Source organism: Zalophus californianus, chromosome 4 (genome assembly GCF_009762305.2).
Source record: "Zalophus californianus isolate mZalCal1 chromosome 4, mZalCal1.pri.v2, whole genome shotgun sequence".
Taxonomy (NCBI): Eukaryota; Metazoa; Chordata; class Mammalia; order Carnivora; family Otariidae; genus Zalophus; species Zalophus californianus.
Genome location: NC_045598.1, coordinates 174,028,414 through 174,047,134, shown reverse-complemented (window position 1 = coordinate 174,047,134; position 18,721 = coordinate 174,028,414). Strand labels below are relative to the sequence as shown.

The following is an 18,721-nucleotide window of genomic DNA, read 5'->3' as shown; positions in this document are numbered from 1 at the left end:
AGTGTCTATCATGTCTCAGATACTGCTAGTCCTAGGAATTTTATTTTTTTAATTAATTGATTTATTTATTTTTAAAGATTTTATTTTTATTTATTTGACACAGAGAGAGAGATAGTGAGAGAGAGAGAGCACAAGCAGGGGGAGTGGGAAAGGGAGAAGCAGGCTCCCTGCTAAGCAGAGAGCCCGACACAGGGCTCGATCCCAGGACCTGGGATCATGGCCTGAGCCGAAGGCAGCTGCTTAACCGACTGAGCCACCCAGGCGCCCCTAGTCCTAGGAATTTTAAAACACCACACACACACACACAGCTCAGATTTTTATAACTAATCTTCATCAAGAGAACACTGTTCTCAATTAGGCACGAGGGAAACGCTGCTTCAACAGGGTTTGCCTTCTCTTCTTCTATTCTGCATGGTGTCACCACAACAGAAGTATGGGTAGAGGACCCAGAGACAGAACTCACCAGAGAAGAGAATAAAGAGAAGTAACTGTGTGGAGATCCTTGGCTAAACCAGAAGAACTCCCTCTTGGTCATAAAAGAGACTGTAAAGAGTGCTTAAAGATGACTTTTTATAAATATATCCCAAATTATACTTCAAAGTGACTGTATTCCTTTTTCCCAGGTCCCAACTAGACTGTGAACCTTAAAAAGCCAGAACAACGGTGTATCGCAAGCAGTGCTAATGTTTAGTTGGAGCTCAGTAAATGTTTCTTGAATAAAACTAGTTTGAGACCCTTCGTGAAAATTCACAGCTACTCATGCTGACTATGATGGATCTTTTAGATTTAAATTTCAGGCTTAGAAGAGAAAATCAATTCCTCAGCACATAATCATACTCCAGCGATATAACAAGACTTTACTGGAAATAAAAAACAGTTTTGCATGCTTACTTACATATAAACAGCTCTTCTTAGGGTAAAATATCATTTGCCATTTTACCATTTTTAAGTATGCAATTCAGTGTCATTAACTATATGCACAATGTTGTGCAACCATCACTATTTGCAAAATCCTTCCCCAAACATTAACTCTGTACCCATTCAGGACTAACCTCCCGTTCCCACCTCCTCCAACCCCTGGTAACCTCTAATCTACTTTGTGTGTCCATAAATTTCCTATTTGAAATATTTCATATAAATTTGTCCTTTTGTGCCTAGCTTTCAGGGTTTATTCCTTTATATGGTTAAATCATATTCCATCATATACTATATATACTATATACATAGTTTATCCATTCATCTGTTAACAATGATGATGACGATACTTGGGCTGTTTCCACCTTTTGGCTACTGGGAAAAACGCTACCATGGATAGTCACCTACAAGTATCTGTTTGAGTCTCTGTTTTCAATTCTTTTGGCTATATCCCTAAGAGTGCAATTGCTGGATTATATGGTAATTTTATGTTTAACTTTTTGAGGAACTGCCAATTTTCTACAGTGACCACCATTTTACATTTCCAAGCAATGTATGAAGGCTAGAATTTTTCCACATTCTTGCCAACACTTGTTTTTTTCCTGTTTTTAAATTGTAGCCATCCTAGAAGGTATAAAGTGGTATCTCAGTGTGGTTTTGATTTGCATTTCCCTAATAACTAATGATCCAGAGCATCTTTTCATGTACTCATTAGCCATTTGTGTATCTTCTTTGGAGAAAAGTCTAATCAAGGCCTTTGCCCATATAAAAGTTGGATTATTTGTCTTTTTGTTGTTGAGTTGCTTCTTTTCCTTTTAAAACTCCGAGTGTTACTGCCAGGGTAAACTAGTATAACCCTTTTAAGGAATCAATTAGAATATTCATATTTTATTTACTTTTTTAAATGTTTTATTTTTTTATTCATGAGAGTCAGAGAGAGAGAGAGAGAGAGAGAGAGAGAGAGAGAGGCAGAGGCAGAGGGAGAAGCAGGCTCCCCGGAGCCCGATGCAGGACTTGATCCCAGGACCCTGGAATCATGACCTGAGCCAAAGGCAGACGCTTAACCATCTGAGCCACCCAGGCGCCCCAGAATATTCATATTTTATGACCTAATAATACCAATTCTAGGAATTGACTAAGAGAAAATATTATACATATTTGTATGTGAAGATAGTTGTAACATTGTTTCTTTAGGTAAAAGTTAGAAATAACCTAAATGTCCAACAACAGATTAAACTAGTACATTCACATTATAGAATATTATAGTCATAAGGGGGAAAAAAAGAATATTAGTCAATATATAAAAAGAGAAATGTACTTAACATATTAAATAAAAAGTAGTATAGGGGCGCCGGGGTGGCTCAGTCAGTTAAGCGTCTGCCTTTGGCTCAGGTAATGATCCCAGGGTCCTGGGATTGAGCCCCGTGTCAGGCTCCCTGCTCAGCAGGAAGTAAGGCTTCTCCCTCTGCCCCTCCCTCTAGCTCGTGTGCTCTCTCTCAAACAAATAAAAAATCTTAAAAAAGAAAAAAGTAGTGTAATTACAAAAATTTTAAAAAACTGCTTAAATTCCTAGGCGCCTGGGTGGCTCAGTCGGTTAAGCGACTGCCTTCGGCTCAGGTCATGATCCTGGAGTCCCGAGATCGAGTCCCGCATCGGGTTCCCTGCTCAGCGAGGGGCCTGCTTCTCCCTCTAACCCTCCCCCCTCTCATGTACTCTCTCTCTCTCTCTCATTCTCACTCTCTCAAAATAAATAAATAAATCTTAAAAAAAAAAAAACTGCTTAAAAAATATGGAAAAATTACTTAAAGAAAACTAACGGTCTAGCAATTGGGGGACTAAACGATGATACAGCTATATGATGGAATATTATATTACACAGTTATTATATATTATATTAAACAAATTATGTTTTTCAAGAATATTTAATGATTTGGGGAAAATGCTCTTATAAGAAATTCATCAATATAGGGTGCCTGGGTGGCTCAGTCGTCAAGCGTCTGCCTTCGGCTCAGGTCATGATCCCAGGGTCCTGGGATCGAGTCCCGCATCGGGCTCCCTGCTCAGCGGGAAGCCTGCTTCTCCCTCTCCCGCTCCCCCTGCTTGTGTTCCCTCTCTCGCTGTGTCTCTGTCAAATAAATAAATAAAATCTTTAAAAAAAAAAAAGAAATTCATCAATATATTATATCAAAGATTATTGAGGAGGAGGAACACTGGTGAATTTTCTTTTCTTTTGTATGTTTTCCTATATTTTCTCCAATCAGTAAAAATTTATCAAAACAAATATAATGCAATTAAATGAACAAAAAAAAGAGAAATACACTATAATATTCACAATATGTATGCTTGAATCTTTTTATTTCTATTTTTCAAAATTTTACGGTAATTACAGTTAAGTGCTTATCTCCTTTGTACAAGAAAACCTTTTAAAGCAATTTAAAATACATATAAAATTGGTTATTTTTGTTAAACCAATCTATAACTGGATTCAATTTATTGACTGTTTAACTGGCCTAATTATACTAATATGAAAAAAAGGACTCACTTTTCGGAGTAGATGTTGTTGATGGCAAGGGTAAACAGAATGGTTCGCAGGACAGGCAAGAGCCTGCCTGGGTTCAAATCCTCGTTCTGCCACCAACCTACCCTTGGGAACTTAAGCTGTGTGTGCCTCAGTTTCCTCAGTTATAAAAAGGAAATTAACAACACCTACCTCATAGGACTGTCGTAAGATTTAGATAAGTTATTAAAGGCAAAACACAGAGAATGGTACCTGGTACACAGGAAGTTCTCAAGAAATGTTCGCTCTGGATGCTGAGAATGAGGACAGCAGTCAGCACCCTCCACGACAGGCACTGTGTGCTAAATCCCTTACATACTTACTACAATCCTATGAATAATAACTGATGTTCAGTAAGTGAAGCATCTGCTTCCTTCTTACTTGTTTTTTTAAAGATTGTATTTATTTGAGAAAGAACACGCGTGCGCACACAAACAGGGATGGGAGGGGCTGAGGGAGAAGCAGGCTCCCCACTGAGCTGGGAGCTGGATGCAGGGCTCCATCCCAGGACCCTGAGATCATGACCTGAGCTAGACCCTTAACCGACTGAGCCACCCAGGCGCCCCTGCTTCCGTCTTACTAACAAAATCTAACCTGTAACAGTATCTTCTAAGATGCAGCTATCCAAATTTTCTTGTAAATAAAAAGGTTTACGTATAAATGTCTGAACTGTCCATTACGTGCTCTCTATCTGATTGTTCAACACCAGAACTGTTAAATGTTACAAAGCTGCAAAGACATCACAAAAATATACAGGAAATCCACTCTTGGTTTCATTATTTAATACTTACGTACTTACTTATGAGAGTAGCAACAACTTCAAAACAAATGAGTTGGTTGTTCTGGAATAATTTTACAAATGGAAATGCCAAGAGCGGAAGATATGGTGTGTCGCTAAAGATGGCAGACCAGTGAGCTAATGCAGATAGGGTTCTGTGAATCAGATAAGGAAATAAAGACCAGAGAACAGTTTATTATTAAAATTTGACTAAATAATATATTCACCTGATAAAAAATTTGCTACGGAAGGTATATTTGATGAAAATTCTCCCTCCTACCTTTATCATCTAGCTTACTTCCCCAGAACCACTGTTAAAAGTAGAGATCCTTTTTTAAAAAATCAGAAAGATTGGTATAAACATTGTTTTACACCTTGTGTTTTTCACTTAATAGTATCTTGGAAATAGTTCATTATCAGTAGATGTGGAGCTTTGATACAAGATAGTTTTGTATAGATACACCTAATTTCTTTAACTTGGCCTTACTGGGCATTTAAGTTGTTTCTAATCCTTTATAAATAATGCCATGCTTAATGTTTTATTTACATCATTCTTCATGTAGGAATATAGATTTGGATAAATTCCTAGAAGTGGAATTGCTGAATCAAAAAACATGTGCATTAATTTCAATAGCCAGTGCCAAATTATTCTTTGCAAAAATAGTGTCTATTCGCATTCTCATTAGCAGAGTAAAGGGATGCCCATTTTCTCACTCTGGCCAATGTGTTTTATTATCAACCTTCTTTTTAAACCTTTAGTCTAGGTGAGAAATGGTATTTCAATGTGGTTTTAAATGTATACGTGTATACATATTTTCATTGTAATTTTAATTGGCATTTATTATAAGGGAGGTACAGCATCTTTTCATGTCTAAGAACCATAACCCCACCTATGAACTACACATTCAATCCTTTTTCCATTTTTTATTCGTTGGTCCTTTCCACGCTCATTTAAATGAATACTTCATATAGAAACCAGTCTTTTACTTGTCCTATGTTTTGTATATACTTTCTCAGTTTTACATATGTCTCTGGGGAATTTTTTTACATGTAGACGTTCGTGTTCATAGCAATCTCTTCTGGATATGTCAGGTTTAAAAAGGCTTGCCTTACTCTAGGGCTATAATTCTCCCACCTTTACTTCTGATACTTTTAAGGTTTCCCTTTTTTAAAAACCTTTTGTTTTGAGATAGTTTTAGGTTTACAAAAAGTTGCAAAATCAGTAGAGAGTTCCTGTATACCTTTCACTCAAATTACTCTGTTAACATCTTGCATAAATATAGTACAATTATCAACACTAGGAAATTAACACTGGTACTGTGCTATTAACTAAATCAGACTTCATTCAGATTTTATCATTTTTCCCATTTTGCTATGTCATTTTTTCGTTTTGCCAATCTAGGATGCAACACTGTATTTCTTTGCTAAGTCCCCATAGGTTCTTCCAATGTGGAAGCTCCCAGTTTCTTATCTTTTGGACACTGACATTTTTGAGGAATACCACACAGTTATTTTATAGATTGTCCCTCAATGTTTTCTCACAATTTTAGAGTGAGGTTATAAATTTCTGGCAAGAATACCAAGAAAGTGATGTACAACATACTGATGTGTATTATTACTGGTGATTTTAAATCTGACTACTTGGTTAAGGTAGTATCGGCCAAGTTTCTCTACTATAAAATTACTATCTTCCCATTTGTAATTAATAAATATCTCTAGGAAGATACACACATTGCTGTGATATACCGAACATACCTCTGTAATACTCTGAGTAGTTTCCTGCTTTTGATGGGGTATTTCTGCTGAAGGTTGAGAAATGCCACATGAACACCCTTATCTTCCAGGCTGCTAAATGCCGTATGGTTTTCAGGCAGTTGTAGAAGAGAACGCCAAATGAACATTCTGGAACAAAAACGTAATTTTAACCAAGAAAAATTTGGGGGGTTAATTGATTTAACATGAAAGAAAGTAAATTTTACCTGTATTTCATTGGATATTCACCATAGCCTTTTAATAAGACTTGTAAACGCTTTTTGTTTAAGCCATCGGACAACTCATTCTTTAAAAAAAAAAATAAATAAATAATATCAGTAAGTGACATAATCACAAAACTGAAAAGGTCATCTAGCCCACAGTGGCTTTCCAGCTTTACTTACTTATTTATTTAAAGATTTTATTCATTTATTTATTTATTTTAGAGGAGGGAGGAATGAGCAGGGGGAGGAGCAGAGACAGAGGGGGAAAGAATCTCAAGTAGACACCACGCTGAGCATGGATTCTGATGCAGGGCTCGATCTCACGACCCTGAGATCATGACCTGAGCTGAAACCAAGAGTTGGACGCTCAACTGACTGAGCCACCCAGGTACCCCGTAGCTTTCCAATTTTAGAACACTACACGCAGTAAAAAAATATTTTTACAAAATGGGACTCTCCATTCCCCCTCTCTCTCTCTCTCTCTCCAGTGCACATGTACACAGTAGATAGAGTTCATGACATATCACCCTAGACCTGGGTTTGGCAAACTTTTTCTGTAAAGGGTCAGAGAGTAAATGTTTTAGGCTTTGTGGGTCAAGAGATAAAATCAAGGATATTATGAAGATACTTAAAATGTAAACATTTAAAAATGTGAAACTTATTCTTAGCTGGAGGAGCCAGATGTGGCCCGTGGGCTGTCACCTGCTAATCCCAGCGGCAAGAGCAACGCATCCTGGTATTTTCTTCCTTCTTTCTCTCCCCACCCTTTCACTTTTTTCCCCCCTTCTTACTTTTTTTTTGTTTTTAGGATTTTATTTATTTGACAGAAGAGACACAGCGAGAGCAGGAACACAAGCAGGGGCAGAGGGAGAGGGAGCAGCAGGCTTCCCGCCGAGCAGGGAGCCCGATGTGGGGCTCAATCCCAGGACCCTGGGACCATGACCCGAGCCAAAGGCAGATGCTTAACGACTGAGCCACAGGTGCCCCTCCCCCTTCTTACTTTTAAGTCAATTTTTATCTTGATGGAAAATTACTTTATAGATTTGGGGATGATAAAGCCATTTTCAGAGATGACCTCATTTGATGCTAACAACTCAACGAAACAGATGGGATGTTGTATTTTCTTTGAGAAAACAGGTAGGTCAGAGCTCAGTGGCACAAACCTGCTCAATAAGTCTTGGCTCAAGACTCAAAGCCAGATTTTCTGACTTAGTTCAATGCCCCTCCTTTTATTTTACCATAAAAAACAGGTAATCCAACATAAGAGGGGGTGAAGGGAAAACCCAAGATGATGGTGAATGAAGATCCCCCATTGAGAGCCATGCGCCAGAGACTGAAGGCTGGGGCAATAGGCTCTAGGAAAGAGACACATTCATTCCCGTCATCTGCAAGACACCTGCTGCCACTGGAACCTCTTTGTAAACAAAGATAAAACGCCCAGGTGAGTTTGGCCTGAGTTTTATCTGTTCTTATCTTGACCACAGACAGATGAAGTTCCTGCTTCCCCGTCCATATCCCGACGCCAAAATTAGTGGACGAGATGCATTTCACCCCGAACATGGGTTCTACTTTGACCTACTCCCGCTCCTTGACGGATTGCTTAGAAGCAGCCCGCTCCCTGACACATTTCTGTAGGATTTCCGAATTTGACTCACACTAGAACACTGCCAGATGCCCTGATGATGGTGGTGCCTCTTTTATTTCCCAGAAGTCAACTGTGATCATGTCCTCAGTTTTCTCAGAAAAGCCTCCTATAAATTCTCAGGAAAGCTGAGGTCAGACCATGTCTCAGAGCTATCATTCAGCCTATTTTCTCAATCCCTGAACAGGAACAATATTGTCCAATCTTTAACAGCTAGACTTGTGCCTGCTAGGTTAGCTTTTTAAAACTAACCAATATTTTTGGAGGGGAGCTTGGTGGGGGATGGGATAATTGGGTGATGGGCATTAAGGAGGGCATGTGTTGTAATGAGCACTGGGTGTTATATGTAATGAGCAACTGATGAATCACTAAATTTTACCCCTGAAACTAATAATACACTATATACACTATATATTAATGGAATTATTTATTTATTTTTAAAAGATTTCATTTATTTGTTTGACAGAGAGACACAGCAAGAGCAGGAGAACACAAGCAGGGGGAGTGGGAGAGGGAGAAGCAGGCTTCCTGCCGAGCAGGGAGCCCGACGCAGAGCTTGATCCCAGGACCCCGGGATCATGACCTGAGCCGAAGGCAGACACTTAACAACTGAGCCACCCAGCACCCTGTTTATATTCCTTTTTAAAAAATGTATTTACTTATTTAAGTAATCTCTACAGCCAAAGTGGGGCTTGAACTCACAACCCCAAGATCAAGAGTCACATGCTTTTCTGACTGAGCCAGCCAGGCACTCCAAGATATTTTATTTCTTCTGCTTATATGAAGTTTTCAATATGGGATGAGTATTTGCTGTATACAGCGCATCTCAGTCCAGACTAGGCATATCTCAGGTACTCAGTAGCCACATGTGGCTAGTGGCTAGCATACTGGACAGTGCAATTCTATACTGTTTGACTTCTTTAAAAACCATAAACATATACTAATTACATACTTAAAATTTAGAAGGCACATTATAACTTCAGTTACACCTTTCTTCTCTTTTCTTTCCTTTAACTTCTGAGAGAGAGAAGAGTGATGATGGCCTAAGGTATCATCAATCTTGTCCACAGCAGTCATGACAAACAAAAATGTAATTATAACATATTCTTACCTCTTTATTTTCAAAACTACCAGCCAGGTCTTGCTTTAGTATTCTGGTTTGTATTTTGTTTTCCCTTGATTTTGCTGGCCGCAGTACTCTTCCTGTTGTTACTTTTATCTTAAGGTCACCAGAATTCAGTTTACTCTTGGGCAAATCTTCAATCACTTTCACTAAGGGAGGAGGTGGCTAAAAGGGGGAAAAAATAAAATCTAGTGGTTATCCTTGGAAAAGAGACCTGTCCACGTAGGATTTACAAAATTTGTTGTGATCAATTTCATGATGTGCCTTAACATACATCATTATTCTTCAAGCAAAAAGTGTACATAAAATATCCAAGAATGTTTCCTTGTCATTAAATCAAAACAAATTTCTGCCAAATTCCTTTGAAGAACACAATAAAGATACCTGATTAACAATAGAGAATTTAATTATCCCTTGAAAGCTGGCCTTAAATCATAGTATATCAATCCATTTTTTTTTAAAAGATTTTACTTATCTATTTGAGAGACAGCACGAGAGAGAGCGAGCAAGCATGAGGGGGGTGGGGGGCAGAGGCAGAGGGAGGAGTAGACTCCCCACTGAGCAGGGAGCCCAATGCAGGGCTCAATCCCAGGACCCCAGGATCATGACCTGAGCCGAAGGCAGATGCCCCAATCCATTTTTCTATATACTTGCGCAATAAAGTTAGTAGTTTGGTGATAATCAGCAGAGAAGGCACAGTTGGACGAGGGGCCCTCCTAGAATGGGGAGAGAAGCACCCTAATATTCTTTGGGCTCAAGTGAATTTCTGAGAGAGGTCAAATGATATTCCTCTAGAGGCATGGGACGCCTGCCTCTGTCCCTGGCTCCACAGAGAAGGCTGTTAGTCCCCTATGGCATCAACAGCTTAACGGGCAATTTGGACAGCACCACTTAGAGTCTTAATCCTCATTTCTATGGGAAAATAACAAGAAAATTAACCCCAACGATTTACTTAAGGAAAAATGATTCACTAACACATTTTCTCTATGAATAATACCACTTTAAAATCAAAAGATCTTCCTTGTTCAAAGGAAATGAGCAGATAAGGTAACTCAGGCTTCCTGAGTTCTAAATATTAATGAAAGTACAATGGCTTTCACAGACCATTTAAATGTTTGAGGCCTTCATTGCTCCAAGTTTCCTTAGTAATTAGCCCAGACCCAAATCAAAGACTAGGTGGATGTGTGATTTTTAAAAAATTTTTCTGAAAGCCAAAGTGCCAATTGCTTTCATATGAAAACAGAGAACACAGGGAAGACCCCATATGTCCAAATTAACACATCAGATTTCAGAAAAACACATGTTAGACACAGTACCTCGTATTCACATTGTCATGAAAGCCAGAACAGTGATCTTCCAAGATAATGTCTAATGAAAATGAATCACCACTCCTCAGGAAAGCTCTCTGAAAAGGACACCAAACTTTTTGACCTCTTCCCCTCACACTCCCAAAAGAATAAAGCAGAACAAAGCAAACATCTTGACCCTTTTCCATAACATAGACTACTAAAAAGTTACTTTGAGGTTTCTAAGATTTTTCTCATGTTATCTTCAGAGGTTTAGGACTTCTGCTTTTGAAACTTGCAGCCTACTGTCTGAATCCAAAAAAGTCTTCTCTGGGGCGCCTGGGTGGCTCAGTCGGGTAACACGGTTGACTTCAGCTCAGGTCATGAACTCAGGGTCCCGGGATTGAGCCCTGTGTCTGGTCCGTGCTTGACGGGGAGTCTGTTTCTCCTTCTCCCTCTACCCTCCCCGCAACCCCCTGCTCATGCTCTCTGTCTCGTGCTCTCAAATACATAGAATCTTTAAAAAAAGTCTTCCCTATTGCCAACTGCAGTACGATGAATACATAACACTGTAAAATGTATACAGTAGGTAATGTGATAATACACATGGCATAGATACTAAATTTTTGTTTTAAAATTATTATAAAAAGCATTTAAAGTTGTAACTGTTTCTAGAAGATTTTTTAAATAGTGTTTTTCTCGGATACACGGTCATTTATTCATATCTAGAAAAAAACACAAGGATAATGGAAAGTATAACAATAGCTCTGACCAAAAAAAAAGTATGATGGCCACCTATTCTATGATTTAATTTTTCAATTCTTTATCTATGAAATGCAATTAGAAATGGTCTGACTTCTAAATATTGCCCATCTTTCTAACCTCAATCCATTCTTCTCAATTTTTATTAAAATTTTTATTCTAGTGCCACGTTTTTTCTCTTGAACTTCATGTGCTTCCACGAAATACAATCTCCCAAAAGTTAGGGCCTGAGATATGACCTGCAGAGCCAATACCTTAGTAGTGTTAAAACTTCAACAAAGAAGTAGCAATTAGCTTACTTATTAGCACAATTAACACCAATAATTCTCCAATGGCCAAAAAACAGGACTTGAAGGAATGGAACATGGGTCAGTTCTATAGGAACTACAGACCTGAGCATTCGTGTAAGCCTTCAATAGCCAGGAAGACACTGGTGATGTGTACAAAAGAAAAAGAAAAAAAGATCCTCCTCCTCCTGTTATACTCCAGCTTTTCCGGTCAATATGATGTTAATTTGCTTAACAAACAGCAGAGAGGAAGTCACTGACTTACTCTTACTTTGGTTTTTCTCGGATCTCTCCCCGCTTCTACTAATAACATGTACCTAGCTCCTGCAAAATTCAGCTAAGCTGAAAAGTCCCATTAAGAGCAAATAATGTTATTAAAGTTTTTAAAGTTTACGAGAACAGTAGACTCTAATTCCATATGGTTAAAGAAAATGTACGCATGTGCGTGTGAGCACACACACACACAAGAGTAGATTCTCACTATTCACAGTAGTTCTGTTCTATAAAGAAGCCACAAGTACCGAGTTAGGGAAATACTGAATCACCAATCCTAGGAGAAATACAGTTAGGTCCTTGTGAGCCAGTGATCACAGCATTTCTGTCAGCCAATCAAGACGTAACTTTGTTTAGTGTATGTTTGTGTTTAAAGACACTGATTTCACATATATTGTTGATTCATGAGCATTGAACTCATGCCAACAGCACTATAACACGTGCCTGAACGAAGCTTATGCATCTCAACCTTTTTGTGCTTAGCACTGCAGTACTGTGTGTGTCAGGGGGTCCATTTTAAAGAGCAAAAACAACAAAAAGGACAGACATGTGAAAAATGTGACCGCAAACAGACCAGGGAAAGGACACTGGTTTGCAGGATGGGAGCGGAAATAAGGAGGCCAAGTGCTGGCGGCTGTGAGCTCGGCTGAGGACGGCAGGCCGGCAGCTCAGCTCTGCGCTGCCCCGCACGTGTGAACACCTGTCACTGTGCGCTGACTACTGCCTTGGGTCACAAATGTATTTTTACCAGGAGGTGAATTGATATTTACAGAATCTATAAATAATGAGGACGGACCCTCTACATTTACAAACATAGGAAAAAAAGCCTGGGGAAGTATACACCTCAAAATCATCCAAGAAAGGAGAGACTGCGTGAGTCTCGTCTGTTTATCCGTATCTTTTGATTTTCTTTTTTCTGCGTTAAGACACTTACTTGTCCAGCTAAAAAAAAAAAAAAAAAAAAGATAAAAAGGACAAGAAGGAGCAGACACGTAGCAAAAAGCCTATCATTTTAAGAACAGAACACAGGCCCTGCTAAGGACTAGCTGTGTGATGAGGCTGAGGCATGAGCTTCTTCCTCCATAAAAGGAAATCGTTAGACCAGGTGATCAGCAAAGCCCCTCTCAGGGCCAAGGAAACGGCCCCAGACCTCACAAGGCTGCACAAAGACAATGAGACCCGGCAACAAGCCAGGGAAATTCTAGATAACCATAAAAGAGAAGTGGGAAGTATATTTTAGGTGAAATGAACAATGCAGCAGATGTAGAAATGAGAATGGGGTCTATGGGGGGACAGTGAGGGAAGTTACAAGTCTGGGGAAGTAAGTTAGACAAGCAGACCAGACAAGATTACAGAGTCTGGACTTAAAGTGGCAGACAAAAGGAAGGGAGCCACCAAAGTAGCACTATTTTAGAAATGATGATGACAGTATTATTTTAGAAACATGCTATATAAAGGATGGACTGATGGGCAGAGGCAGGCCCTGAGGGCTCCGAGTTTTTTTTAAGGATTTTATTTGTTTATCTGACAGAGAGAGACACAGCGAGAGAGGGAACACAAGCAGGGGGAGCGGGAGAGGGAGAAGCAGGCTCCCGGTTGAGCAGGGAGCCCGATGCGGGGCTCGATCCCAGGACCCTGGGATCATGACCTGAGCCGAAGGCAGACGCTTAACGACTGAGCCCCCCAGGCGCCCCTCTGAGTTTTGGTGTATTGGCTTAAATAACTGAACTCAAGAGTAGTTACTGAGTACAAATACAGGGACAGCTAACGTGGAGATGGACAACAGGCAGCACTTATACAGATATTATTTCAAACTTAAGAACCATGACTTGATATTGACTAGATCTAAAGATGTACAGGAACAGTCGTAGTGCTCCAAGATTTCTAACCTATAAGATGGGAAGAAAGACTGAGACAGAAATGAAGAGACAGACTGAAGATCTCTTTTGGGAAGGAGATCATGACAGGCACGCTGAATGGGATAGGGACCCCACAGATGCCTGTTAGGCAGGCAGCAACTTAAGAAAGGAGCATAGCTGTGAAAAGTGTGAAGGGGCCTGGCTGGCTCAGTCGGTAGAGCATGTGAATCTTAATCTTGGGGTTGTAAATTCGAGCCCCACGTTGGGGGTGGAGATTACTTAAGATTAAAATCATGGAGGAAGGAAAAAAAGCATAGAGATGTGGCTTTGGGAGAAGAGGAAAAAAAAAAAAACAAAACAAAGCCCAGAAGTATGGATAAAGTCCAAGGAATTTAGAAAATCAGAGCATAAAGATTTTATTTTTTTGTTTTTGTTTGTTTTTAAGATTTTATTTATTTATTTGAGAGAGAGAGGGAAAGGGAAAGCACAGCAGCAGACTCCTCGATGAGCAGGGAGCCCAATGCAGGGCTTGATCCCAGAACCCTGGGATCATGACCTGAACTGAAGGCAGATGCTTAACTGACTGAGCCACCCAGGCACCCCAAGATTTTATTTTTGATGATATATTTAAATCTTAAAAAAAACCCATGATAGGGGTGCCTGGGTGGCTCAGTTGTTAAAAGCGTCTGCCTTCGGCTCAGGTCATGATCCCAGGGTCCTGGGATCGAGCCCCGCATCGGGCTCCCTGCTCAGCAGGGAGCCTGCTTCTCCCTCTGCCTGCCTCTCTGCCTGCTTGCGCTCTCTATCTCTCTGTCAAGTAAATAAATAAAAAAATCTTAAAACAAAACAAAACAAAACCCATGATATTCTTTACTTGATAACATACCTTATTTATTTCTTGTGTTAGAGCTTGAACTGAATATATGTTCAGACTTCCATTTTCCATAATAGATGCAATGTACCGTCCGTGTGGGCTAATTACTGATGAGCTAATTCCTTCATCAAGGCTCCCAATTTCAAAGAGAAGTTTACAAGTCTGTATATTAACAAATCTCATTACACCATCTTGACTTAGCACTCCAAGAACCTAAGAGTAGAGAGAAACAATATATGAGCTCCAAAAACACATTTAAAAGTCCAATGTCTCAGACATTAACTAGACTTATTATAGTGATCATTACACAATGTATATAAATATCAAATCATTATGAAGCTAATGTTTTATGTCAATTATACCTTCATTTAAAAAAAAAAGTCAACTCCCTAAACATCAAACTAGACACATTTACATGTACATATGTGTATGTAGCTATATATGGGTTTTTTTTTTGTTTGTTTGAGGGGAAGATAGTCAGAGATTATATTCGCAAAGAGCCATCATATATTTCAAAATCTCTAATTACGCCTAATGTAGATTTGCCCTATTGAGGCCCAGATAAGCCTGACTCTGACCAGCACCAGCAAGGTGCCCATCCTGGGAGACTATGGCAGGGAGCATCTGTACTAATCCCTTCGGAGGGAATACAGATGATTAGACAGTCCTTAACTTTGACCTCCACTCTAGCTGTCAGATGCAAGGAGGGGGGAGGGTTTGTTTTCCTTTACCATCCCCACAGCTTGATCAGAACTAGCATTTGTCCTGCTGCCCCCACATAAACCTGACTCTGGCAGGTGTAACATTTGGGGAATAGAGAAAAGAAAGTCTGTGGGCTGCAAGGAAGGGTAAGAAGGAATCTAGTTTTTAAAGGGGGAAAAACTTAGTTTTAACTCATGTAATTTGAAAAATTGAAAACATGTACTAAAAAAGCATAAGTCAATACACAACAGACCCCTTTACTGTCTTGTCTATGCACGGGTTCTTTCCCCAATGCTGGGGCTGGCAAGCTGTGCCGCCACGGACCGCATGAGATGCTGATGTCACTTGTTACATGAAAGACGACAGCCTGGGAGTGGCTGGAGACAGTCTGAAGGTGGCAATCTCTTCTGTTGAGTCAGGCTGTAGGAAACCCCCTCACTCACAGTTGATGCAACTTTTCTAGAGGGCAATTTGGCAAGATCCTCAAAATTATAGATGCACATAATCCTAATACTACTATTTCAACTCTGGGATTTTATCCTATGGAGAGGATGTATGAAATGGTGTGTGCAAAAAGTTATTCAGTGCACCATTATTTGTTTGTTTGTTTTAAGATTTTATTTATTTGAGAGAGAGAGAACACGAGCAGGGGGAGGGGCAGAGGAAGAGAGAGAAACAGACTCCCTGCTGAGTGCGGAGGGCTCAATGTGGGGCTCGATCCCAGGACCCTGAGATCAGAACCTGGGCTGAAGGCAGACGCTTAACCAACTGAGCCACCCAGGCATCCCTCAGTGCACCATTATTTGTAATAAAGAAGGACTAAAACCAGGCTAAATGCCCAATAACAAAGCATTGGTTAAAAAACTATGAAATACTATGCAGCTGTAAAAAAAAAAAATGAAGTTCTGTACTGACCATCTTCAAGGTCAATTAAGTGAAGAAAAGCAAAAAAAAAAAAAAGTGAAGAAAAGCAAGGTGCAAAGCTGCATAAGAAAGTGGGAGAAACAGGAGTGTTAGAACAACAGTGGTTATGGAGAGTGAGTAACTGGGCAAACGGGAGAGAAGAATAAGAGATTTCAACTTCATTGGCTTTTTATTTATTTATTTTTTATGTTTTCAACCTTGTAAATGCACTATCTATTCAAAAAACTTACATTGGGGCATCTGGCTGGCTCGGCTGGCAGAGCATGCAACTCTTAATCTCAGGGTCATGAGTTATATGTAACTTGTTAAAGTACAAGACTCAAAACAGTCAATTTAAAATAAGAAAGTTAAGGTCTGACTACTCAACTGTTAAAAAGAAAAATGGTGTGAGGGTGGCCTGGCTGGTTCAATCTGTAGAGAATGTGACTCTTGATCTCAGGGTCATGAGTTCAAGCCCTATGCTGGGCTTGGAGTCTACTTTAAAAAAAAGAGTAAAATGAATAAAATACATGAGCACAGAAAATTTTTACAAAATAGTATGTAGAGGGGGGAATACTTTGTAAACTAAGGCAAGATACAAAGAAAACATGCTTCATAAAACTGAGGCAACAAGTTATGGTAGATAAAACAGTACAACACAGAGAAAATTTTAATTCTACTCCCCCCTTTAAACCTTACAATTAATAGGAAAGTTGTACAAGTCACTTAATGCTTCTAAGCTTTAATGTCAGTCTATGTAATGGTGAGAATACCTTCCCTATACGCAAATAAAAAATAACATGCTAAAGCATGTAAACCGTAAAGCATGACATAAATTTAAAGTATATTGATTTTAGAAAAAGGTTGTCAGTAATATACAGAACCTAATATTGTAAATTTTTTTCAATTTCAGACTCTTCGTAATCTTAGCAATTTCAAGTCCTTGTAATAATCACGGTACAAGAGCAAAGATGGTTCAGAAATTGTATAACGTCCTACCTTTATATTACTAACCTGATTGGAACCAGCATCAAAACTATCAGGGAGAAATTCTAGGTGGCGGATGGCGCGAACTTTAGTAGGCATCTGAATAATTCTGAAGAGCTGTTTAGCTTCCAAGCACCACAAGTGAAGATGATTTGATTTCCCTCCAGCGGCCAGGATTCGACCATCTCTGCAGAACAAAAGGTGAGAAAGTACGCCTAAGTGGACTGTTTACAGCAGTACTGTCCAATATGATCCAACAGGATCTGTGCCGCCTGATATGCTCACTACTGGCCACGTGTGACTGAGAACTTGAAATGTGGCTAATGCTTCTGAGGAAATAAAATAATTTAATTTTTACTAAACAGTCCCATCCATACAGCGGCTACCATACAGGAAAGCTCAGGTTCACAGCATATATATTTTTTACCTATTCTACTAAGATATCAGCTTACCAAGTACTTGTTTGATCACTTGATTGAGGATTTCTGAGTAACATTTATCTTTTATAGCATAATCTCAATCCAACTTCTATATTTCACACAGGACTATACTGAGTTGGGACAGCACCGATACATGAAAACCCCAAAAACCCCAACTTTTTTTTCCTGCTCAAAGCAAGCTACTTTTATACAGTATGAAAAGAATAAGCTGTATTAACTTGCAATGCTGTTGCTCATTCATTCACCAAGGACTTGTAAAGTGTCTACTACAAGCCAGGTATCATCTCAGGCACCAGGGACATAAATGGTGAATAAGGCAGGTAGGATCCCTGCTCTTGTGGGATTTTTCAGTCTAGAGGAAGGGAAGCAAAAAAATGAACTTGATCTCAGCTGACGATAGTTCTATAAAGACTATAAAATGAGATGGGAGTTATAGAGTTGGGAAAGGAGGAATGTCTGCTCCCTAAAAAATGTGAATGAGCCAGTTATGGGATGATTTGGAGGAAGAATTCCATGCTGGCTGGTATTCCAGACTGGTCAACACGTGAGTGTTCAGAAAGGAATAAGGTTAGCCACCTAATGAAGAGAGAGAAGTCACACTCAAGTGTGGCTGGAATTGTGTTAAAGGAAAAGGAAACAGGAGGAAAGAGAGGAAACCTGAGGCCAGATGACAGAGGCCTCAGGGATATTATGGGGAGTTCGGGTTTTATTGTAAATACAAGGGAAAGCCTTTCAAGGGAGTTCAATAAGGAAGTGACATGATTTGACTTATGACTTAAAAAGACCACTCTATCAGGGTGCCTGGGTGGCTGAGTCAGTTAAGCATCTGACTCTTAGCTCAGCTCAGGTCTTGACCTCAGGGTCCTGAGTTCAAGCCCCGCATTGGGCCCCACACTGGGCACGGAGCCTACGGAAAAAAAAATTAAAAAACAAAAAACACAAAAAAACAACCCCCCCCCCCCACTCTATCTGCTATGTAGAGACTGACTTTAGGAAATGGAATTGAGGGGCACCTGGGTGGCTCAGTCAGCTAAGCGTCTGCCTTCGGCTCAGGTCATGATCCCAGAGTCCTGGGATTGAGTCCCACGTCGGGCTCCCTACTCAAGGGGAGCCTGCTTCTCCCTCTCCCCACTGCTCATGTTCTCTCTCTCTCTCTAAATAAATAAAATCTTAAAAAAAAAAAAAGGAAATGAAATGAAATTGAAAACAAGGAGACCAAATAAGGAGACTATTATAGGAGTCTGAAAGAGACCAGGGTAGTTGGAGTAGGGTAATAGCTGTGACAATGCACAAGATCAGACCAATTCAAGATATCATTTGGTGCAGTTGATGGGATTTATTCAAGAAGAGGGTGAGA

The 18,721-nt window shown here is 39.7% G+C and overlaps 1 protein-coding gene across 15 annotated transcripts in view; it reads right to left on the bottom strand.

The window, feature by feature from the left end:
• TBC1D31 (TBC1 domain family member 31) overlaps positions 1-18,721 on the bottom strand; it is a 65,618-nt gene that overhangs the window by 25,101 nt on the left and 21,796 nt on the right. For 14 of the 15 annotated variants that reach the window (XM_027618734.2, XM_027618717.2, XM_027618725.2 and 11 more), the window contains 6 exons: positions 16,952-17,111; positions 14,345-14,545; positions 8,980-9,156; positions 6,230-6,309; positions 6,006-6,152; positions 4,272-4,405 (listed from right to left, as the gene is read on the bottom strand). In XM_027618734.2, the coding sequence (XP_027474535.1) occupies positions 4,272-4,405; positions 6,006-6,152; positions 6,230-6,309; positions 8,980-9,156; positions 14,345-14,545; positions 16,952-17,111 (899 nt within the window). Of the gene's footprint in view, positions 1-4,271; positions 4,406-6,005; positions 6,153-6,229; positions 6,310-8,979; positions 9,157-14,344; positions 14,546-16,951; positions 17,112-18,721 lie in introns of those variants that run through there. The other variant, XM_027618760.2, reaches the window with a different exon arrangement.